This window comes from Ooceraea biroi, chromosome 1 (genome assembly GCF_003672135.1).
Source record: "Ooceraea biroi isolate clonal line C1 chromosome 1, Obir_v5.4, whole genome shotgun sequence".
Lineage (NCBI taxonomy): Eukaryota > Metazoa > Arthropoda > Insecta > Hymenoptera > Formicidae > Ooceraea > Ooceraea biroi.
Window position 1 is genome coordinate 5,720,481 of NC_039506.1, and position 23,096 is coordinate 5,743,576.

A 23,096-nucleotide genomic window follows, 5' to 3' on the forward strand; every position below is an offset into this window, starting at 1 on the left:
TGACGAGATTACTTTTTTTTTAGTATTAATGCTTGGATGTCACTTTAATAAAATCTGCATGCAAAACGTATTTGAGTTTCTAAATTTGAAAACGTTGCAATGCGCAAAGAAAATGCGCAAAAATTGCTATTTAAATATGACTTCCTGGACATATATTAGATTGAGGATAAATTAAAGAGTATCTCATTACCGGCAATTGATTGTTTACGCAATTGAGCCATAAATTTGCGCATGTTACATGATAGTTATTATCATTGTAAATAACTCGACCGCTTGTAATAACCGTTAAGCATAGGGAACAAGATACGCACTCTCCCTGATGTAATGGCCAAGCCGGTAGCTCGGTGACGATCTAAAATAAATATAAATTGATATGGTTATACTTTACATTAATACAGTCTCCATAAAGATAGATATGTTAAATATATCTATCTTTAATAATAATCAGATATATACATATAGTATATATTAAATGCATAAAATATTAATAATCTCTAATAGGCAATATTTACTGGTATGTTAGCGTAAAAGGGTTCCATGTCAGCCCAAATCCGATCAATGTCCATTAAAAGATCATCAAATCCAATAATATTTATGTCCAGCTCTTTATAAGAAAAATTAACGCGTCTGCAAACAGCCGCGACCTCAGCTAATTCTAATGACAAAATATGATTTATATAATTCTCGTTCGGCACATCTTGAGTAAGTAATATAGCAATATACGCATAAAGATTTGCTAGCATGTAGATACTTATGAGAGCACATGTAATAAAATTATTTTTTTTATAACGATAATCGTATCTATAAGATATGGTACTCAAAGAATACCTACGGCAAAGAAAGTTATATCCCTGGGCTGAACTTAGAACTTCCTGCAAAACTAATTCCGACGTGATACTGGTAAATATGTTGGCCGCAACTTGTAACAGCAAAACACAGCTTTCCATATATTGCTTCCATTCCCAATATATAGTCTGCAATAGAAGTATCCGATAATGCATGCGATGAAGATTTGCTCCGTATTCTGACATTAATTAATTAATTAATTAATGTTCGAATTCAACACGTATGTACCTGCTGTGGAGCTTCTACGACTTGATCCTCATCTATACTCGAAGGTAAAAACGATTTAAGATCTAAGCTAGGCACAGATCCAGATCGTGGCAGTGCTTCGGATGGACCACTAATCAACTCTACGCTATTTATCGAAATGGCATCCTCTTTCTGAACACTCTTTCCTAAGAATAGCAAACTACTTGATTTACGAAACGAAACGAGACGTAAGCGGAGAAACGAAATTGCTGCTCGCGTGGCTGAAATCACTAACCTGATTCTATCAATTGCCCTTCAATCCCATCGTCAAGTTTCAGATTACTGAAGGATTCAGATACTTCGGATACAAAGTTCAGATCTGTCGAGTTACCACTGTCAACACTAGTGTGCGTTTTAAACTCGAAATCCGCAAATATATTACTAAAGCTATCGGTATCTAAAGCATCTGACACGGAGGGATTGGCAGACGGCTGTTCCGCAGACATAAACTCCCCGAATTCGTCAGCTGACTGACTATTAAAAGTTGAGTCTAAATTCGCGTCATTCACGATGGACGTCTCCTGGACTAATACACGCAGTGCGCTGTACTTATCCTCGTTTTGTTGCAAGCTCATTAAATCTTGTTGGACATTAGAATTGGATGCGTCTACTGTGACAGTCTACAGAGATGGAATTCAGCACAGAAATGATAAATTAATATTAAAGTTACACTTACAAGCGTATAAAGACGTACTCGCTATGTGACTGATCAAAATTCATTTGTTACTTACCTTGGGTGTTAATTCCAGTTTAGGTAATACCTCTTTTTCATTGCTGAGATGCGTGACCTCCGTCACGTTTGCTAGACTGTTAAAGCCATCGTTATAGTCCTTAGGCGTGTCGTTATTTCTGATCACGGTGTCTTTGAGTATTACAGTCTTAGATTGGCTCTTCATCGCGCATTTAGGAAACAGTTCTGACGGCGACTCTATTGGAGACTGATCTTTGCCTTGATACGACAGATTCATGGCCACAGCTGGGCGAATTTGTGTGTTAACGTGCAAGGTTTTCGTGCCAGTAGTCGCTTTTTTAACTTTGTCGACTGTCTTCTTTACTCCTAAATTGTGATTAGCGAGTCTGCTGCCGATCGCGGAACCCTGCTTAGTGTCCCACATCGGTATAGCCGAAACGCTGGGAATCGGCGCACTTTGGAACTCCGTGAACTCGTCGTACGACTCATCGAAAGACGCGGACGGAACTTCAGTCTGAACACGTGAAATTTGCTTCGCGTCCTTGAACAAATTGAAGCCATTACCAGGCGCACTACTGGATGCAGCAGCCTGGATCTTAACGTCGAAACCGGAGGATTTCCCAAAAATATTATTTGAGAAGGATACATTTGCGTCAAATGGTGCGTTCATGTGAGCCTTGGCTCGAGATTTCCCCTTAATCTCAGGAACATGTTTCGTTTCCGCTACGCCCGCACCAGATTCATCATTGTCGTGATGCTGAAGTTTCAGCACGCTGGTTTGCGCACTGGTGGGCTGCAGGTTCATCAGGCATTCTATATTCAAGTACGGCGTCGGTGGAAACGGCAGCAGGTGCAGAATGTCGAGGTTGTTAAAGGTGTAAGACGTTTGGGCGGCGGCCACGAGAGCCAGCACGACGTACAGCTCTTGCTCGGTCAGCTGTCCGGAATATTTCTGGTTAGCCAGGCTCCATATGTGACCAAGCACCTCTGTGGGAAGCTGGCTGGTGAGTAACAGTGGAAATACTTTATTGGTGTCGACAAGCAGCTCGGCTTGCACGCCGTTCGACCTGACCCGGTCCTCCCGCACCGCCTCCCACACCATCTTGTAGACCGGCGGCAGGGTGGTCGAGTTGGTCCACAGCCAGCTCGGCAGCTGGTTCAGTCTTTTGTTCGCGTGGTTCTTATTCATGCTTCGCTCGTACCGGGTCTCTTACCGTGAATCTCACCGCTACATGCAGTGCGGATCACTACGTGAACTCGTCGAGCAGCACGAGCTCATTTTTCAAGCTGCTAGCTCGATACATACATCAGCATTGGCACCACGAAGAGAGGCTTGTGCGTGACATGCCGATCGCGTGCACACCGATCAACGTTCATTATAAGCAAGGAACGTCATCGTCTCACTGCATGCTGATGCTCGGTGCAACGAATGCAACGAACACGCACACACAAACGAACGTCTACAACCTGACGTTACGTCGACCGCAGTCGACTGATTGGACTGATCTGATGACCACTGATGACGTCACCTTGTCTATGGCTATAAAATTACTAGATGGAGATGCCGCGATGAAGGAGGCCGCACGGAATTCTTCGATGGGTTCGTTTTAGCTGTACTTTATGTACTTTGCAATAAAATGAGTCTGTGTATTTAATATCGGCGAAAAAGAGACAAAACAATATATAAATAATAATGATTATTGCGAAATAATGAAATAACTAGAATGACTAAACAATTACTAAACACATGTGAAGACGCTATTATAAACGACCAAGCGAACCGCTCAGGAACACAGAATAGAACATAAGGAATAAACAAAATTTCGACCAATAGAAAACCATGCATGCATCATCAGTTCACGCATGCATGACTTTTCATTGGTCGAAATTTTGTTTATTCCTTATGTTCTATTCTGTGTTCCTTATTCCTCTCATTGTGTCTGGGCCCTTACACAATAGGTCTGTTCTTTTTAGCTGCACTGCTGAACTGGTGCAATAAGTTAGAGTGAGAAAAAATATACTGTCTCACTTTAACGTATTGCACTAGTTCAGCAGTGCAGCTAAAAAGAACAGACCTAATGCAAAGGAACAGGCAACAGGAACAGGAAACAGCCAATCGCGTTGCTCGATTTGGTCATCCGTACTCAAATCGTGTAACGCGATTGGTTATTCCCTGTTCCTGTTGCCTGTTCCTTTGCATTGTGTAATAGGCTTTAGATGTAAATTTCTCCGAAACCAAGGCTCGTACATACACCCAAACCCTATTTTTACCTTCCCTTTCGAACGCACTATGACTCGTTCGAAAGTAGAGTTCACATGGGAAAGCTTCCTTGTGAATAGTTTGGACACGAATCATGTATCATTACCGAGCGTAACGACCTAGTTCACGTCCACTTTGTCAGGCGGCGCATCAAACGTCAGGAAATCAGAGAGAATCTAGTAAGAGTGGAGCGGATCGGCCGGAAGCCGCCATTAACGGAGTAACTTTGAATACACACACACACACACACACACACACACACAATAATACTTTGTTAAAATATATTATTACAGTGTGTTACGAATGGATATAGGCAAAGGTCAGGTGATAATGATGCAAGAAAAGAAAAATTGTTTGTTTTGCACATATTTATACCAGAGAGAAGCCTGAGAGCGGTCTACGCTCGCGTTTTAACTGTAACGCCTCAAACGTGGACATATGCGTTCCACTTGACGCTCCCAACGCTCGCGGCGTCATTCTATCTTTATTCAATACTCAGTGAGCAATAAAGACAGAATCACTTCAATCACTTCAATGTCCACGTTTGAGGCGTTACAGTTAAAACGCGAGCGTGACCGCTCTCAGGCTTCTCTCTGTTTATACTGTCAGACGTTTATGAAGTGTTATTTATATACAATTTATAAATGTGTATAATATGAAATAAAGTATAAATAAATGTATGTCTATATATTACAAAAATATGTATATCCATATATATATATATATTACAAATGTATATATTACAAGAATGAATAAACTGTAATGTGCAAAATACAAATGATCCAGCAAACGCAAAATACCAGTTACATTATTGTTCAGTATAATTGCGAAGTCAGGTAGATAAATGCAATATACATTTACTTGTTTATGTAGCAACTGCAATGTAAAGTGAGAAAGTATAAATATGTTGCTGTTGCTTATTATCTGTTAAGTATCACATCCTTGTGTTTGTAGTTGATGCATCCATAATTCTATACGAGTTGTCTGTTTTACCTAAAAGACAAAAATACACATGTAAAAGAAACACTATGCTATATGATGAATGTATAATAATAATAAGTGAAGACATAGTCAATATAACATGTTATATAACTTGTGTGGAAGTGTTGGGGATAGTACCAAAAAAACCAAGAAAATGTAAAAAATGCCAATTTCATATTAACAACAAAAATGATAAGTATAAAAGTACGGTTTATAATAACAAAAATATAAACTAAGTTTTATGTTCCTACAATAGTATAAAAACAGAATATGCAATAAATAAACATAACATAAAATTCCCAAGTGTCATTAACATCACGAGTATTGCACATTCTACACATTTCTGTGTTGAACACATTACATATTATTAAAAGTAATACAAGTCAGTCTTGTAACAAAAATAGAAAGAATATTATTCAATATTATGCATAGCCATTGTTTTGCTTCCAAAATACTGTCTCATCGCACTGAAAGTGTGAAACGTGCAAAGATTTCAATCACCACGGAGAAAAATGCGGAAGTTTCTCCGTTAATGGCGGCACCAATCAGAAAAGGGAACACGATCCGCTCCACTCTTTCTAGATTCTCTCTGCAGGAAATGTGCCCGTGGAGGCTGGTGGCCGCTCTCAGGTTTCTCTCTGATAATACGTAAAGTGGCGCCACCATATGCATTTGGTATATTCCTTCCTGTCGTGAGAGTTTGAACTGCTTCTAACGCGATTCGCGGACAAATTTATTAAATCTACCTTTTTCAATTCTCGTCTTACGCCGGGCCTCTCCGGGACCTGGGGCTTTTCCAAATCTTCCGACATTTTCGCAGCGTTGTTCAATTTCGAATCGGTGGTATATTTTGTTGTTTGTGTAACCTAACCATAAATGGCCGCTGTTCTAACCGTGTACGTTTTTATACGTAGGAAATGTAGAAAAGTGCTCGCAGCGCCAAAATGCCCAACCCTGTCCAAGAGTACTCAAAGAGCAACGTAAGGATGTCGACGGACTTTTACATACGCTACTACGTCGGCCACAAGGGCAAGTTCGGTCACGAGTTCCTCGAGTTCGAGTTCCGACCTGACGGCAAGCTGCGCTACGCGAACAACTCCAACTACAAGAACGACACGATGATCCGCAAAGAGGCGTACGTGCACCAGTGCGTGATGGAGGAGTTGAAGCGCATCATTCAGGACTCGGAGATCATGCAAGAGGACGACTCGCTGTGGCCGCAACCCGACCGCGTCGGCCGGCAAGAGCTGGAGATCGTCATCGGCGACGAGCACATATCATTCACGACGTCCAAGACTGGCTCCCTCCTCGACGTCAATCAGTCGCGCGACCCGGAAGGGCTGCGATGCTTCTACTATCTCGTACAGGATCTCAAGTGCTTGGTGTTTTCGTTAATAGGACTGCATTTCAAGATCAAGCCCATATAAAGTGTGACACTTCATTGGCGCACGCTAAAACACTATTGTAACACTTTTTGACATTCAATTACCCAAACGTTGATGTAACCTCTATTCTAATAAAATATAGAACAATTGTACTTGTATGTGTTTGTTTGTTCTTAATTGGCTGTTTTGCCTATGCGTATTGATGATGACTCATAAGAAAGGATTGCTTTTATTTTATATTGCGGAGTGTCGTAGTAATGCCGTAATCTGATCTAACCTCTCATCTGAGAGAGATCTGACAATCGTAGCTCGTACGATTCCTCTGAAGTGATCAGCGGGTGAACGAAGCACTGCTATATGGATATTTAAAGGTACTACAATAAAGATATTATTGGATAAACATATGTATTGTTACGCACACGATAGCAATGTTTTATACAAAGTGAAAAATGATGCGATTTGTATACAATCTGCCAGTTCCTAACCTCTACTCGATTTGTTACGTTATATCTTTGTGGCGCGATAAACTTGGAATACTACATTTTTTCATAAAATTTTCAAATATTTCCTCAAATAACCTATAAATGTTGGATTTTGTGGGCACGTTTCGGCTTAATGTAGCAAATTTTAATTTTAGGTGAACAATGTCCGCCGAACAGGATACATTAAACAACGAGAACGCGACACATCGTCAGAATGACGAAGATCGTGTCGTCACGGATTCCGTCCATGAGAGGTTTCGACAAATACATGTTCGCTGTAATGACTGCAATGCCGATATCATTGGAAACGAAGTTTCAATAAGGAAGCACTTCAACCGTGCACATCCCTCAAACAGATATTGCCGTTATTGCCGAAGCAAAGTGTTTATATATACCAAAGTAAAAACAGTAAACGGCGATGAAATATCAGAAAATTTTGTATATCACAAGTGCGAATACAAAGAACAACAACCGGAAGTAGATACGTCAAAATAATATGTTATATGTATGACAAATGTCATAGTTTACAAATTTCCTAGTTTCAGTATATGAAAAACATCCAAAATCTCTATCTATACTGAAGATATTTGACTGTCTCTCTATTAAATTTTTTAAGTAATGAATTAGATATTATTTTATAAAATAATTACTGAAACTTTGACATTTTTATATTATATTTTGATATTATGATAGGATGATTTTAGACAATGCATTTGATATACTATATATATATTGTATAGGATTATTAAATCCTATACAAATTTATTTGATACTATGTATAGTTATACAGATTTCTTATCGTGTCCTATTGACAGTAAGAAAACTGTCTTATTATTAGGAACTGGATAAAGCTCTCATATGCAAAATACTCATTTTCACAAATATGTGTATAGTATAATCAAGATATCTTTTCTAAAGTAACTTCTAATGTATGTCATATACATTTTGCCAATGTACATTTAAATATAATTTGAAATATAATATATCAGTATTAATAGCAAAAATAGTAAAATATGGGAAATGTAATTTATACAGAAGATATGTTATGAACAAATGTAGCAAATATATTGGCATATTAAAGTTTTCGTTTTCTTTATGAAAATATATTTTGAAAAGTTTTGATGTAAACCAAGTCCCTTTCTTGGCGAAAGCTGAAATAAATATATATATATATATTTTAAAAAGTTTTAAAATTGATAATGCTATATAAAGATAAAAAAAGTATATGTTTTTCACATTCCGATGTAATATTCATACATTATCTTACATGGGTAAAAAATAATTATTCTTATGTATCATAGAATGGAAACATATATATTGTATAAACTTTGCGTTTATACAAATATGCAAAGTTCATTTTAAGTACAAAGGTACATGAATTTTGTACATAGTGCGTGTTTATTTCTTCTATAATATTAACATTCATGTAAAACATTTTCAATATTTTAATTATACATTATAGAATTTCAATTATTTAATAGAAGTAAACTGTTTTAACAAAATTTGATACATTATTTATTTAACCCTCACTGCGTATGAAATACATTTGTAAAGTTAAATAGAAAATTTACTTAAATATACAAGATACGTTGAATAATTCCTGTCTTTCTGATGCCTATATTCACACATTTTGCATATATTTGTAAAATCTTTAAAACAAACATTTGTAACAATTTTTTATCTTTTTTCATCACATGAAGAGTTTAAATAAAATATAATGGATTTTCTGTAATATGAAAGATTTATGTAGATTTTTTAAGTCTAAATTAATACTTGTCTAAATAATACTTGTTACAAAATACGAGAACGTTAGATCTATAAGTTTAATACGTTTGTTATTAAATGCTTCAATACCAAATTGTTGAGAAATAAGCATTACAAGTATATTAAACAATTATAACACATATCACATGCTTTCTATGACCGTCTGATAAGACAGCATATAGTGCGCAATATTCTCCATTCTATCTTATAGCCGTAAACATTGATATCCTTCATAACTATATTTGGTATTTTCATGTTCACATTTGCATATGTATATTATACGGATATATTGTGGCACATACAGATCTCTTATAAAAAAATTATAAATTACATATAATAAATTAGAAAAGATGCTATTATATTAAACTTTTTAAAAATGTGCAAGCTGCAGGTAAATACTTTAACGTAATATTTCTTTATATTAATACTGCTCTTCTAGATTTAAAACATTAGAAAAGTATGCATATCCAACATATAGCTATTCATAGACAATTATATAAGTTACATTAGTTATAAAATGCCCTGTATGTAAATACATGATGTAACTTAATACGTACAACATGCTTCTACAGGGACGGGTTCTTCGACATTGAAGAGCGACGATCCCTGAAGTATGTTTGCCTTATTAAGTTATACAAAGTTAATATTGGCATCATGTTGTATGCGAATCAAAATGTCATAGACATATTGTTAACGTCATACTCATCAGATATAATTGTTGCAAGTGCACATAAATTTTATTTTTTTTATTTAATTAAGAACTAGTCTCACGAGGATTTTCAATCTTTAGTCTCTCGACGTTACCGAGACTGACGCTACTTTTATCACATTCATTTACGAAAAGGGAATTTCTTATCACACCCATATATACTAGACATATCACGATCAGCGTAGTAGCTCAAATCTTTTCTCTTACATAAACTGTATTCTCTTTATGGGACTATGAAAATGTGAAAAATTATTTAACAAATTTACCATAGATCAGACTGTGTGTTATTTGAAGCCACTGAATACCGGGCTAAGCTAACACTGGCCCCAGAGAGATATATTAATCAAGAGATATTTTGTACTGAAAATCGGGATATGCACGTAGACTTTAAGACGTGCGAATTGTTTTGTCGCAATAGGTCTAAGTGTGAAATAATACATAATCATAAAGAATAAATAAACGGCAAAACAATAAACCGCGTTATCAGTTCTTTCAGCTTATAGGAGAGGAGACATGTATCCCAAAAATAAGAATATTACGATGCGAATGTTGCAGTCTGAGACCATTGGTTTCATAAATTAAATAGCATAAAAGATGAATATCAAATTATTATACTATGTATTGCATGATCCGTTCTACTGACTGAGTTACTAATTATAGAAACATTTAAGGAACTATATACTGTGCAAAGTAATTAATGATGGAAATCGCGACATCATCTCTTACATTTCTAAATTAGATATGTCTCGATGGAAAATGAAACATCTCATTAGATACACGTTTCAATCAATAAAATGAAAAACAAGTTGATAAATAAATGGAGTAATTAAGAGGCCAGAGCCAAAACAGCAATTCTTACTAACTTTGAATTAATACCCGCATTAACGTAACGGCAACATAATACAATGATCTAGTGATGCATGTACATGCATTTCTCTCTAATGGATTGATTTGTACGAGCTGTTCGCAATTGTGGCGATATTCTTCAAATTGGCATTTATACACAGAACATAAGCAAGTAGTTCTGCTTTGCTTATAAAAAATATACCACTTTGCTTCTCTTCTGTATAGTTCATACGCATTCTAGCTTATTATGGCAGATATCTCTTTAGATGTAACTCCGCGAATAATTTTCTCTCAATACTTTGTATCATCCAATGTGAAGCATTTTCATTCCGTTGTATGATTCTTCAGAAATAACTTTAATCTCGTCGGATAATCCGTCATTACGCCAGTCGCTCCTAATTCGAATGCCTTCTTGAACTCGTCATCTTTATTCAAAACCCAAAAGTAAACCTGAGATATATGATAACAGTGTTAAAGTTTTATATATAAATGCATGATTGTGTCTATCGTAATTAATGAAGTGTACTTACATGTATGCCCCGTGCCTTTAAATGGTTGAATAAACACGGTCTCATTAATAATACATTGATTGTACGCACTACCAATTTTTCCAATGGTAAAAACGTTGGACTCGGACCACCTTTACGTCTACAAAATGGAAACAAAGAAAGTTATGCATTATGATTACAAATCATTATTTGCATTGCAATTACAAACGAGGAAATTAAAATATTAAAATATTTCAGTTACATTACCGCAAGTAGATTGAAGGTAAGAATATCTCAAGATGCGTTTCCTTTAGTGGTACGAATGGCAATAAACCAGTATACATAAGAAAAATCAACATTGTCACACGTTGCATAGAAAACAGTAAGTTGACATTTGGATTCTGTAAAATAAAAAATAAATGTTAGTTTTTGTATATATAAAATCAATCCATATACTCATAGCTTTTTATTTTGAAAACAGGTGTTATTTTATGAATAATGCAACAATTTTACTAAGAATATTTAATTGGAAAAATTTATTATTATAATTTTTCCATGAAATAATTTTTTAATATATATTTTATTTTCGTTCTTTCTCTTAATTTCTATAAAAGTTTAATAAGCATGGATGTTTTGACGTACCATTTTATAACATTTCTGTGTGACCTCATCACTAAAATTTCCCCAAACTGTATATTCTTCCCTATTGAATTGTTTTATAAGGTCAGAAACTTTTGCTATAAGTCGATCATCATTGATTTTAATATCGATATTAACAGGGATGTTGGGGAACGCTTCAAAGACCTCTTGTAGCAGTGCAAATCGTCGATCCTCCTCTTTTGCAGAACCCACGTATTCCACATCTATTTAACTATAATTCTTAAATAATTTTGTTCACAGAAGCATCATTTCTTTTTTAAAATAATAAATAACCAATACCTGGATCAAAGTCTATCGGTAAGCGTTGCTTTAAGAGAGGTAAATCCTTGTAATTTAGTTCAGAGATATTTTTATTCACGCCAGTGCTACGCAAAAGATTCTGATCATGAGAAACTATCACTTCTCCGTCTTTGGTAAGGTGACAATCCAACTCCAACATTTGGGTTCCAACAGCAATTGCTCTGCAATTGTAAGTACAAATATATCACAATAGCATGATCGTTCTTATACATTGCACACAGGTCTATTTTATCAAATTATGCAAAGAAAATATTTGACAATACAGCAGATATCTTAGATATCAAAGTAAATAGCTTACATATACTTCCATCATTCTTATTAAATCACGTTGAATAGTAATCAAGATTGACATGACAATCGGAAATTGCAAGTCATTCTTACAAGAAATCACATAAACAGACATACTGGCGCGGTTTCGAACGAATAAATGAGCAACATTGTGACTAACCGTTTAAATGCGTACATCGTGTTTTCGTAGCTCTCGCCTGCTCCTAAAAAGATTTAGAAACGACCAGGTAATGAGAGTGCATCGAAAAAGGAAAAGACCGCCACATCTTATCGCACTCTTATCACACGCGCGAGGACAGCTTGAAATTCAATGGTAAACAAAGCAGGACGACGCGACTCACCACCCCGGTGACTAATGTGCTGGCACAGGAACTTCACTTTCTTCTTCTTGTGCAGCAGAGTCGGATACTTGAAGAGTATCATCGAAGTCAGCACGTAGCCACCGATCAGCGTGTACAGCAACATTTTCGCTCCCGTTTCCGCCTCGCTATTTTATCCGCCGTCAAACATACCGACGCAATCGACGCGCTGTCAAACAATCAGGCGCGACAAGCGGCTAGAGCAGATGACGGGACAAGTGACAAGTGCACGAACGATGCGCACTCGAGACGTCGCTCCGCTCGAGTATGTGTACATGCGAGCGCGCGACTTGTGCGCACGCGCGTTGGTTTCCTCGCTCGCGATTAACCAATCGAGAGCGAAGGTTAATTCGATGAAACAGGAAAGAGCAGGAAAAACAATGAAGATAATATTTTATATCGTGCATAATAACTGTACAGCATGAAATCTGGCACGTGATACCGTTGGCACGATATGTCAAATTTGACGTTCCTTTACACTTGACAACCTCAGCCCGCGCGCGGGATGTGCTCCGCCTTCAGTAATCTTGATTTTCATGTTTATCCCTACGGTAGAATTGTCATTTGATTCGAAATGAGCTCGGAATGAGTCGACTGCTGGAAGATTCCTTATGGAAATCGGGCATAAATATTATCCCGTCGGACGTGCTTCGGTCCGATCTACATTCTGCGTGCTTCTACCGTAGTCCGACGCGCTCGTAGCCGTCTAGCCGAATGCACCTGGCAGACGACTCGAAAAGTTACTTCACAAAAATGCATCTTTGCCAGCGTCCCTGGTTCGGTTGACGCGATGTCCGAATCGAATTCGCCGAAAACGGATGTGAGCAGTTCCAGCCTCCTGCGGCAATTTCGCTTTCAAAAAAAACAGCTGAAGGCAATAAACATGTGTAAGAATTTCGCGCATTATCTTCCGTTACTTTGCAATTCGCGTGACCGCCGGTGTTGTACATGTCCTTTGTTTTTTTGATGATATCGCTAACGGTGCCATGCAACGTTCATATCGCTAACGATGTCATGCACGAACGCGCTTATTTCATTTTAATAATTTCTAGACGTTAATGAGTTTAATTATGATAAAACTAATTTAACCGAATACACGTTCATTAATCACATTTGCATTCGTGCATTATAAAAAGCATAGCGTTGTAAAATGTGTCATTCAATTAATTCATATTTATTTATTGTTCTCTGAATTTATTTGCCACCAAGAAAACATATATTTTTTATTTATTTTAGCGGATGATGATAGCAATCTGGGTACTGATACACAAGTGCGCCGTAAACCTGTGAATCGCATTGAGGACAGTGACAGTGATATTGGCAGTCCAGCTAAGCCAAGTTTGGATTGTAATGCCAAAGGTAATGAACAGAAGTTAAAGTACCTGACAGCACTGTATCCGCAGAATGACACATTGGTAAGTGCATTTGAATTTCATCAGCAAAGCTTGTTTTTTAGACTTAAATAATTTATTCAATTAATTTTCCTATTTAAATATAGGCAAAAAAATTTTGTTTGCAATTTTTACATAAAATAAAATTGTAAAAAGATGAAAACATTGATAACAGCGTTATGTAATGATTGTATTAAATGATGGTAAAATAATTTCTAATACAGAATGTTGTTATACATTTTAATTTAATATGAAACATTTTTCTAGTATGTACAAGAAGTACTTAATAATACCAATTGGAATGTTGATGAGGCAGAGGAAAGATTAAAAAAAAGTAAAAAGAGAAGTTTAAAGGAATCTTCAAAAGGAAGCAAAAAGAAAAGAAGAAAATTAAATGTAGATGAAGATATAGATATCGATTCGGATGAAGGAAGTTATAAAGACAAAGTATTTAACAGGTATACAATATTTTATTCAGTTTTACTCATAATTTTATAAATATATATAATCTCTATCTAATCAAGAAAAATATTCTGCAGCGATGATGACTCAGATATAGAGATATCTAATGAGCTCACTGGTGATAAAAAAGCAGTTATAGAATTCATGCGGACTGCTCTGCCTTCCGAATTGCTTCTCATGTCCCAATGCTCTCAGAAGAAGGCTAACGCTATCGTAGAAGCACGACCATTTGAAGATTGGAGGGATTTAGTGCATAAATTCCAAAGTACAAGATACTTAGATACAGAATTGTTAAATGCAGCTCAGGTAAATTCAGCAAACTGCATATACAATTAATGATAATAAAAATTATGTTCTTTACGTGCACTTTAACTGATTTTCAATAGAATTCGAAACTGTTTGGCAAATTTTGATTAACTAATTTGTATATTTAATTTGTAAAAAGATATTGTTGTCTACGCGACACGTAATAGAGACTCTTATGAAGAAATGCTTGCGCTTGTCCACCAATATGGAGAAAGCCGTGGCTGCTGGTGCGTCGGCAATAACAAAACAGCCGAAGGGATTGTCGTCGAATTTATCATTAGCCCCGTATCAAATGGTCGGCTTGAATTGGCTCGCTGTTATGCATGCACAAAACGTAAACGGCATTCTCGCTGACGAAATGGGTCTAGGGAAAACGGTACAAGTGATAGCATTTTTAACATATCTGAAGGAAGCTGGTCTTCTTGAAGAAAAGGACGGGCCTCATTTAATCGTCGTTCCTAGCTCGACTATGGGTAATGTGACGCATCTCAGCCTACCGAGTAGGCCTTCGTAATGTACTTATTGCGCTTTTTATCCAATGTAGAAAATTGGTGGAACGAGCTGGAACGATGGTCACCCGGCTTGAAGGTTGTACAGTATTACGGCTCTCAAGACGAACGGAAGGAGATGCGGATGAGCTGGCGGATGAACGGTGATCTCGATGATGTCGACGTTTTGTTAACAACGTATAACTTAATTTGTAGCACTCCGGAGGAGCGTAAATTGTTTCGCGTTATGCCGATTAATTACGTAGTTTTCGATGAAGCTCACATGCTCAAAAATATGAGCAGCGTGAGATACGAAAATCTTGTTAGGATTAATGTACGTACTTATACATGCACGCACATATACATGTATAACGATAAGAAAAATATCTCTTGTAACAAAGTCTCAATTATTCTTAAAGGCAAAACATCGAATTCTATTGACTGGAACACCTTTACAAAATAATTTATTGGAATTAATGTCTTTGTTAATATTTGTAATGCCTTCACTGTTCGCTGGTAAACAAGCTGACCTGAAGAGTTTATTTTCCAAAAACTCGGTAAGTAATTAACCATTATGCACTAATCGCGCCTTAAAAATCGTTATGGCATTATCCATATATTACGAAAATAATTTCCAGAAAATCTCAAATGAAAAAAAGGATGGAGAGCAGCCGTTATTCGAGAGAGAGCAAGTTAAGAATGCGAAAGAGATTATGCGACCGTTCGTCCTTCGACGACTTAAAACTGAAGTTCTGCGTGACTTGCCCCATAAGAAAGACGAGATACTACGATGTGCATTAATCGAGAAACAGCGGAACATGTATGACAAATTGGTCGCTCAATTCTCAGTGGAGGCTAGTGAAATTACAGACGTGAATGGAACTGGCATGATGATGCAGTTAAGAAAAGTTGCCAATCATCCCCTTCTCATACGTAATTACTACGATGAAAAAAAGCTTGAAGTATGTACACGTATAAAAACCTGTTTTACTTTGGCCACTTTCTGATTTCGATTTATTATTAGGCTATCGCGAGTAGACTGGCAAAAGAATCAAGTTACAAACAGAAGAACCCGGAGTTTGTTTTCGAGGATTTAATCTGGACGTCCGACTATCAAATAAATCAATTAACGCGCGTGTACAAAAGCATAGCTGGATTTGGCTTACCCCAAGAGCTTATTCCCGAGGCCGGCAAATTGAGAGAACTGGACAGACTACTGCCACAAATGAAAAAAGATGGTCACAGAGTACTCATTTTTAGCCAGTTTACCATGGTATTAGACATACTCGAGGAATATTTGTCCATCAGGGGACAAACATTTTTAAGGTTTGCCATATAACTGATTTTATATAATATATTGGCTGCATATCATTTCGGTTTAATCGTGATAAATTTAATATTCAAATTAGACTGGACGGTAGTACACCCGTTACCGAGAGGCAAACTCTGATAAACGAGTACACGCAAGATCCGAGTATATTTATATTTTTACTATCTACAAGAGCCGGAGGTTTGGGAATCAATTTAACTGCTGCAGATACCGTCATAATTCACGATATAGATTTTAATCCGTACAATGACAAACAAGCGGAAGATCGATGTCATCGAGTGGGACAAAAGAGGTATTGCTACAAATATTATTACAAAATCTGTAGGTACAATCAAGAAAGATGAACCGTGTATCAGTAAACCTTTTATCATTTAATTCTGTTAAAGGGAACGTATTAAAAAGATGCTGAATTTTTTTTACAGACCAGTTACTATAATTAGGCTATTAAGTGAACACACGATAGAGGAAGGTATGTACGAAATAGCTCAAGAGAAGTTACATCTTGAACAACAGATCACTGGGAATGAAGGTAAATATAAAATATTTTATTCTACAACCGTGGCAGAACTAACAAAATATATATATTCTGTCCACAGAAAATGAAAGTGCAGATAAAAAATCTGTCTTAAAGTTATTGAAGATGACTATAGGCCAAGATGCTCACAATAAATCATTGTTACCAATGAAGAACGGTAGTAAAGGATCTGATGTAAAGAAAGGAGGAAGTGATGACAATTGCAAATAAGAAATTTATTTCTTATTTGTAATTCGTAATTTATAATAATAGTAATTTTTTATATATATTCCAATTTCACCTATATATTGAAAATGCTAAAGTAAATACATATGAAGAACAAAAATACAGCATACTTTACAACGTCAATTTCTGACTTTAATTTTCAATAACTTAGGTGGAATATATAGCACACAATTTGTAGATTTCTATTTATCATGGGCAATGAGGAACAATCGAACTTTTATGAATTTGTATGTCTCTATTAAATCATTTCTTTATTTATCTATGCAATGTGTATTTTGTTTTATCCTGTTACGCGTTATATCTCTCACGTATTCTTATTTACAAAAATATGTTTGTTACTAAAACATAAACAAAATAAAGAAAAGATGGTACATACTTATACGTGAAAAATTCTCTATGCAACGAGTTGTATAGGTAGATATTAAACATTATTTTTATAAATTTCAGTATAAAATTGAGAGTATAATGCATGATCATATCTTTACAGTTCGATCATTCATCAATATAACAACGTTCGCATGGCGAGTATAAAAGATTTGTAGAATTCGCATAATGAAGTAGATATATGGCACGGTTTTTTGTGAAAAATAAGAGAAACATGCCGAACCGAGATGGCCATACATCAATGATTACTCCATAATGAAACACGTTAACCCGTAAATGTGTATCAAAGGTGTGCGAAAATATTTTATTACATATTACAATTCTCAGGATATACTTTGACTCACTAAAAGATCCGACATACCGTCCTTAATGATTTTTAAACTCTCTAGATCGGTATTTATCGTCGCGATAAGTTGTGCCATGCCTTGTTGCTCCATACTTAGATACTACAACAAAAACAGAAAAAAAATTACGTGTTTCCGCTTTTAAAAATACTGTTATTAAATTCAAAGCAAAGCATCTTCTTACCGCTTTAATATCATCCTGCGCTATGGGATCCATCGCATACCTCTCTTGGTTTTGGATGTCTATATGCCGCCTCATCCTCAGCTGAGAAAGCATTTCGCTGATTCTACCTTTGTATTGTGTCGGCGCACTGATCTGCGAGTGCATCGCTTCAAATCTGCGTGTCAACACTTCTTCCTCTGGTTGCAAGGATAATCCAACTTTGCGTGTAATCTCCTGCCGAACTAGTACCTTGAAATAGAATTTACACCGTTAACAGACAACGGTTACAATTAACAAACGATAATCGATCGCTACGCTACCTGCAGAACTCGATGTTGAAGCTCCAGTAACGTACGTCTGTGTTCCTTGAGCCTGGCTTGCGTGGCTGTATGCTGTCTCTGCAGGCCCTGTATCTTTTCCGCTGCCATGTCCAAGAACGCTCTGTGCCTAGCAGTCTCCTCTTCCTGACACTTTAATCTGTGTTTGACCTGCTGGAAGCCGATCATAGGGACTGGAATATATAATTCTGGATTGGGATTATCCAACTGCGCTTGCTTCCATAATCTGGCGTCGATAGCGCAAGGTGGATTGTCCAGGTACTCTTTAAGCTGCGACGGATCAAGTTTTACAAGTGGAAATACGTCCTCGACTCCGTTCTGTATTAGCTGCTGCTTCTGCATAGCTTGCGACAAGTACGCGACGAGTTCGTTGGCAGGAATTTTTCTGTAAGACCCGGTAATTCCTTTTTCCGACACGTATACCGTCACTTGGCTCTTGCTCTCCCCCGTGGACTTGATATTGTCAATGGTCACCGTTAAATTGGACTTGTTTCCCAAGAGGCCACTCAAAAATACAATCAACTGTTGCTTTCCATCCTGCATGTCTTTTTCTTTCTTACTGAAGCACAGCACCACTAAACCGTCATTGTTGTCAGCGTCGGGTATACGACTATATCCAATAGCTTTAAATCTACAAAGCGAATTCTCCTGAGTAAGATCTATGGGTGGCGCGTTTATAGAATAGTAAGCTTTTCCCACTCCCCACAACGCTTGAAGAAGATTCCATCTGGCGATAGTATTATCTCGTTCGTCATTGTATAATTGACAATTAAATACGGCATTGTAAAGAGCTTCTGATATAGTGTTCGTGGATTGTTGTTGCTGCTGCTGCTGCTGCTGTTGCTGTTGAGGCTGCGTCAGTGCAGTACCAAATCCAGTGAATCCTGTTCCTGTATAGCATAAATACATAACATATTAATCAAAAACAATGAAAAATATTCTATCAAAAACATCAGTCTGTAAAGAATCTTGTGTTACCTGATCCGAACCCACCAAATCCGGTAGTACTAGTGGTAGCTGGCTTGCTTCCAAACGCGCCGAAACCTGTGGAAGTACCAAAACCTGTCGAGGCGGTATTCGTACTGCCAAAGCTACCGAACAAGCTGGGGGCAGATGTAGTGGTACTCGTCCCGAATCCGCCAAAACCACCAAAACTCAATGATGAAGTTGTCGTTGCTGTGCCAAATCCACCGAAACCAGTAGTGGAAGCGGGAGTACTGCCGAAAGTCGAAGTTGTGCCGAAACCAGTGGTTGTAGAGGAAGCTGGAGTGCTACCAAAAGCTGGTGCTGAACCGAACGCACTGGTCGATGCTGTGCCAAAAGTAGGCGCAGAACCAAAACCCGTGGTTGACGTGCTGCCGAATCCTGCAGCTGCTGGCGTGCCGAATCCAGTACCAGTGCCAAACCCACTGGTTTGAGTCGACGGAGTGCCAAAGAGACTTGGCGTTGAAGTGGTTGGTGTACTAAAGCCAAACGAGGGTGTCCCAAATCCCGCTACTTTAAATCAAAATTTATAATAAGCTAATGTTTATCTTTAATAAAGATAAAGAAAAATAACTATCAAAATTTTTCTATCATGTATCCACAAATTAATTACATGAATCGTACAAAAGTTGCAGATTATTTATTTAATTAACTGAACAACACAATTATAAATATTATGGGTATTATAACACATAGAAATTATTGCATATATTCAAGTTTATTTTGAGTTTAAAAAAGTTGTAGTATAATAATAGATAAATAGATTGCTAAATAAATGACCATAGTAATATCGATTATTGTTAAATGTATCAAACTAGTCGATTTTTTTGTTTATTTATATGAAGTTAGGCAAAATATGTCAATGTAGAAAGTGTTTGCTAATATGACATTTTTCCTAGCTTATTTTATGAAAACAATTTTAAATATTATAACTTGTATGTAAATATCATCTCAGATATTGGAAGAGATTATATGGAGATACATAATCATTTATAAATTGTACTATTTGATATATATGTATTGAGATTTCAATATTAACATAGCACGAATATAATAACAAAATTATTGTGGCAAAATGGCAGTTTTAAGTCAGCAGAATAAACTACAGGTAATATTTAACAATAAGATAAGAAAGACAAGCTCAGAAATATGACCTACTTCCTAATATTTTACCAATATTTCATACAGAATTATTACATTTGCAATCATTATAATAGGCTAACTTCTATGCACAATTGGCACATGATTCACTAAGACCAAATTTTATTCCCGATACTCAAATTGTCCTCCGTCCCATTAAATCAATACATGATTTTTCCACTCAAATTGTAAATGAACTTGGTACTACAGATGTGGCAATTGGGGTACATGAATGATCTATTTTCTCTGTTTATACATTCATGTTATACTTCAACCTTGTAATAATTTAATTTAATGATTCTTTTATAGGATGCAACCGCAGAAATTATGATAACAACGCCTGGAAAAATCCCAAACGAGATGTATTATTTAGAAGATACAACACCTAATCGCATAGGTGCTGCTTATGGCACCGAGTTACACACAATGCTTAATAATAGTCATACTACTACATTAGCATCAATTGGAACTATCAACTCCGATAGTTCAGAACATTCCATGCTGCTATTTATTTTAGTAACTGCGCTGTTCTTCATACTATTGATATGCTGTATCACAGCATGCGTAATCGCGAGATCTAGGAGCAAGCATACTTTCTTTGTAAAACGGGACATGGAGTGTAGTCCGGAATGCAGCGGCGTGAACCAGCCGTTGCTGGGTTTAGACAAGGCTTCCGACACAACCACTAAAACCAGCGGTAGCTCCGCACAAAATTGAACAGAACCAATGTCACATCCTGTCATTGATAACCTCAAAGATGTCAAACAGAAATTGTCGCGAATCACTTAGAATGCGAAAGTAATATTACTGTAGCATTCCTGATACGTCTGACGGAAAGAAAATCATCGCCGCGAGTGAGGTAAACGGCCGAAGGAAGCTCCGCGTGAGCGAGAAAACTTACGCTTTCATCTCGAGTAACATGGCTTACCAGGTTTAACCGGTGTCGCCGTGGAAGCCGGGGTGCTGCCGAAAGCGAACGTGGGTGCGGGCGTTGACGCGGACGCCCCGAAGCCGCTGCCAAACGACATCTCGGAGTTTTACTTCGCGAGTGAAACGTCAACTGAACCGCTCGCGCGCGCGACGTACAGTTGCACCGATGACATTCGCGAGTCGCAACATGGCCGTTCGCTTCGCACGTGCAACAAGCACCGGCGGGAAACTCGGCGCGGAAAATCTGCGCGACGCTTCGATGCGCGAGCGAGCGCGCGCGCACGCGCGGTTAATTTGAATCCTTCTTGCTGTAATCTCTAGGCTTAAATTCGCCATTTACACCATGCACTTTAATTTATATCCGCAATGTACAAATTCGTATATTGAATATACGAATTTTTTTATTAGGGGTGTGATTTAATTTTGAGGGTTTTTTTGCTCAAAAACGCATGTATTTAAATATGATAATGAATGAATACCTTAATTAAAATATCTTCCTTCGTTTTCTATAACTTTTTCCCATCTTTCTGGCAAGAGATGGATTCCACCACGATAAAATCACTCTTCTTTTCAGTTGATCCATTCGTCGACGAATTTTCGCACTTCTTCGAAGTTATGAAAGTGTGTATCCTCTAAAGCGTGTTGCATCCACCGGAACAAATAATAATCGCATGGAGCAATGTCCGGAGAATACGCGGGGTGCGGTAAGACTTACCATTCAAGCTCTAATAGTGTTTGTTTCACTGATAACGCAACGTCAGGTCGAGCGTTGTCACGAAGAAGAATCACTTTCCGTCGTTTACTCGCAATTGGTGGTCGTTTTTGGTCCAATGCTTGCTTCAACTTGTACAATTGGTGTCGATAACGATCAGTCGTGACAGTCTCATGCGGATTTAACAGCTCATAGTACACTATCCCACCAAATACAGAGCATTACTTTTGAACCGTCAATATTGCGTCTCGGAGTGGATGTTGATGGTTCGCCTGGATCCACCCATGATTTTCTGCGTTTCGGATTATCAAAATAGATCCACTTTTCATCCCCAGTAACGATCCGAGACAAAAGACTCTTCTTTTTTTGCCTGGCGATCAACGAAATGCAAATGTTCAACCGGTTCGCAATGGCACTTTCCGATAATTCATGTCGAACCCATTTCCCTTCTTTCTGAATTTTTCCCATTTCATGTAAATGTTTGGTAACTGTTGCACGATCAACATTTAATGCTCTGGCAAGTTCTGAAGTGGATCGTGTTGGATTTTCGTCCAATAATGCTTGCGAATCTGCATTTTCAAGCTTTCTTGGTTGTCCCGAGCGTTCTTTGTCCTTCACATCAGTATGACCACTTTTAAAGCGTCTAAACCAGTATTCACACGTCTTAATTGATGGGGCAGAATCACCATAAGTTTCCACAAGAATTCTATAACCCTCAGCCTCAGTTTTCTTTTGATTAAAAAACAAAAGCAACGCATGTCGAAAATGCTGTTTCGGAAGTTGCATTTTTACGATGATATAAACACGACTGTTATTGCATCTATTGCTATAATGCTACTAAATGTCATGGATAATGTCAAGACTGTAAGAAACAACAGTTATCGGAAACAGCTATTGTAACAAACTGACACTACAGCCATCTGTTGCAAAACCCTCAAAACTAAATCACACCCCTAATATATATACTTGATATTCATTCACGCTGATCTTTCGATAAAACACATGTTACATGCATAACATATATAATAACACATGTATAGTGACGTAAACTTCAACAAC

At 37.2% G+C, this 23,096-nt stretch overlaps 6 protein-coding genes across 8 annotated transcripts; 3 read left to right on the forward strand and 3 right to left on the reverse strand.

The window, feature by feature from the left end:
• Nucleotides 1-12: 12 nt before the first annotated feature.
• LOC105277835 (synergin gamma) lies at nucleotides 13-2,972 on the reverse strand. Its single transcript, XM_011336496.3, has 6 exons — nucleotides 1,824-2,972; nucleotides 1,328-1,712; nucleotides 1,075-1,238; nucleotides 833-974; nucleotides 513-655; nucleotides 13-352 (listed from the first exon to the last, which is right to left on the reverse strand). Exons 1-6 carry the CDS (start codon nucleotides 2,970-2,972, stop codon nucleotides 131-133), a joined length of 2,205 nt encoding a protein of 734 aa, XP_011334798.1. The 3' UTR covers nucleotides 13-130.
• A 2,732-nt stretch (nucleotides 2,973-5,704) lies between these two features.
• LOC105277833 (protein mago nashi homolog) lies at nucleotides 5,705-6,567 on the forward strand. Of its 2 annotated transcripts, none has more exons than XM_011336493.3 (2): nucleotides 5,705-5,864; nucleotides 5,939-6,567. In XM_011336493.3, the coding sequence occupies exon 2, from the start codon at nucleotides 5,969-5,971 to the stop codon at nucleotides 6,449-6,451; it is 483 nt and encodes a 160-aa protein (XP_011334795.1). In that variant the 5' UTR covers nucleotides 5,705-5,864; nucleotides 5,939-5,968; the 3' UTR covers nucleotides 6,452-6,567. The 2 variants fall into 2 exon arrangements, with proteins under 2 accessions (XP_011334795.1, XP_011334796.1); XM_011336494.3 differs by having other exon boundaries at nucleotides 5,710-5,867.
• Nucleotides 6,568-8,186: 1,619 nt separating this feature from the next.
• Nucleotides 8,187-12,546, reverse strand: LOC105277831 (lysophospholipase D GDPD1). Of its 2 annotated transcripts, XM_011336489.3 has the most exons (7): nucleotides 12,288-12,546; nucleotides 12,107-12,149; nucleotides 11,638-11,819; nucleotides 11,341-11,561; nucleotides 10,966-11,099; nucleotides 10,741-10,858; nucleotides 8,187-10,660 (listed from the first exon to the last, which is right to left on the reverse strand). In XM_011336489.3, the coding sequence occupies exons 1-7, from the start codon at nucleotides 12,409-12,411 to the stop codon at nucleotides 10,535-10,537; spliced, it is 948 nt and encodes a 315-aa protein (XP_011334791.1). In that variant the 5' UTR covers nucleotides 12,412-12,546; the 3' UTR covers nucleotides 8,187-10,534. The 2 variants fall into 2 exon arrangements, with proteins under 2 accessions (XP_011334791.1, XP_011334792.1); XM_011336490.2 differs by lacking the exon at nucleotides 12,107-12,149 and having other exon boundaries at nucleotides 12,288-12,403.
• Nucleotides 12,547-12,650: 104 nt separating this feature from the next.
• On the forward strand, nucleotides 12,651-17,302 carry LOC105277829 (SWI/SNF-related matrix-associated actin-dependent regulator of chromatin subfamily A containing DEAD/H box 1 homolog). The gene is made up of 12 exons (XM_011336488.2): nucleotides 12,651-13,192; nucleotides 13,542-13,720; nucleotides 13,964-14,154; nucleotides 14,236-14,464; nucleotides 14,604-14,937; nucleotides 15,009-15,286; nucleotides 15,372-15,509; nucleotides 15,591-15,914; nucleotides 15,977-16,278; nucleotides 16,362-16,574; nucleotides 16,705-16,811; nucleotides 16,879-17,302. The coding sequence occupies exons 1-12, from the start codon at nucleotides 13,096-13,098 to the stop codon at nucleotides 17,025-17,027; spliced, it is 2,541 nt and encodes an 846-aa protein (XP_011334790.1). The 5' UTR covers nucleotides 12,651-13,095; the 3' UTR covers nucleotides 17,028-17,302.
• Nucleotides 17,303-17,703: 401 nt separating this feature from the next.
• On the reverse strand, nucleotides 17,704-21,545 carry LOC105277828 (nuclear pore complex protein Nup54). Its single transcript, XM_011336487.3, has 5 exons — nucleotides 21,324-21,545; nucleotides 19,250-19,768; nucleotides 18,254-19,161; nucleotides 17,955-18,182; nucleotides 17,704-17,872 (listed from the first exon to the last, which is right to left on the reverse strand). Exons 1-5 carry the CDS (start codon nucleotides 21,421-21,423, stop codon nucleotides 17,750-17,752), a joined length of 1,878 nt encoding a protein of 625 aa, XP_011334789.1. The 5' UTR covers nucleotides 21,424-21,545; the 3' UTR covers nucleotides 17,704-17,749.
• On the forward strand, nucleotides 20,627-21,315 carry LOC113562329. The gene has a single exon (XM_026971505.1). The coding sequence runs from the start codon at nucleotides 20,723-20,725 to the stop codon at nucleotides 21,110-21,112; it is 390 nt and encodes a 129-aa protein (XP_026827306.1). The 5' UTR covers nucleotides 20,627-20,722; the 3' UTR covers nucleotides 21,113-21,315.
• Nucleotides 21,546-23,096: the final 1,551 nt, after the last annotated feature.

What these genes read in the sequence shown, in the direction of transcription:
- LOC113562329 (XM_026971505.1), top strand. Translation starts at nt 20,723, where the DNA reads ATGATAACAACGCCTGGAAAAATCCCAAACGAGATGTATTATTTAGAA.
- LOC105277831 (XM_011336489.3), bottom strand. Translation starts at nt 12,411, where the DNA reads ATGTTGCTGTACACGCTGATCGGTGGCTACGTGCTGACTTCGATGATA. An exon ending in CACAGAAATGTTATAAAATG is followed by an intron (nt 11,100 to 11,340) that starts GTACGTCAAAAC and finishes TTTATTTTACAG; the next exon opens with AATCCAAATGTCAACTTACT. An exon ending in TAAAGGCACGGGGCATACAT is followed by an intron (nt 10,661 to 10,740) that starts GTAAGTACACTT and finishes CATATATCTCAG; the next exon opens with GTTTACTTTTGGGTTTTGAA.
- LOC105277829 (XM_011336488.2), top strand. Translation starts at nt 13,096, where the DNA reads ATGTCCGAATCGAATTCGCCGAAAACGGATGTGAGCAGTTCCAGCCTC. An exon ending in AATTGTTAAATGCAGCTCAG is followed by an intron (nt 14,465 to 14,603) that starts GTAAATTCAGCA and finishes ATTTGTAAAAAG; the next exon opens with ATATTGTTGTCTACGCGACA. An exon ending in AGGGGACAAACATTTTTAAG is followed by an intron (nt 16,279 to 16,361) that starts GTTTGCCATATA and finishes TATTCAAATTAG; the next exon opens with ACTGGACGGTAGTACACCCG.
- LOC105277833 (XM_011336493.3), top strand. Translation starts at nt 5,969, where the DNA reads ATGCCCAACCCTGTCCAAGAGTACTCAAAGAGCAACGTAAGGATGTCG.
- LOC105277835 (XM_011336496.3), bottom strand. Translation starts at nt 2,972, where the DNA reads ATGAATAAGAACCACGCGAACAAAAGACTGAACCAGCTGCCGAGCTGG. An exon ending in GGGATATAACTTTCTTTGCC is followed by an intron (nt 656 to 832) that starts GTAGGTATTCTT and finishes TTTTGTCATTAG; the next exon opens with AATTAGCTGAGGTCGCGGCT. An exon ending in CCTTTTACGCTAACATACCA is followed by an intron (nt 353 to 512) that starts GTAAATATTGCC and finishes TATTTATTTTAG; the next exon opens with ATCGTCACCGAGCTACCGGC.
- LOC105277828 (XM_011336487.3), bottom strand. Translation starts at nt 21,423, where the DNA reads ATGTCGTTTGGCAGCGGCTTCGGGGCGTCCGCGTCAACGCCCGCACCC. An exon ending in GGCGACACCGGTTAAACCTG is followed by an intron (nt 19,769 to 21,323) that starts GTAAGCCATGTT and finishes TTTGATTTAAAG; the next exon opens with TAGCGGGATTTGGGACACCC. An exon ending in CGCAGGATGATATTAAAGCG is followed by an intron (nt 17,873 to 17,954) that starts GTAAGAAGATGC and finishes TTTTTGTTGTAG; the next exon opens with TATCTAAGTATGGAGCAACA.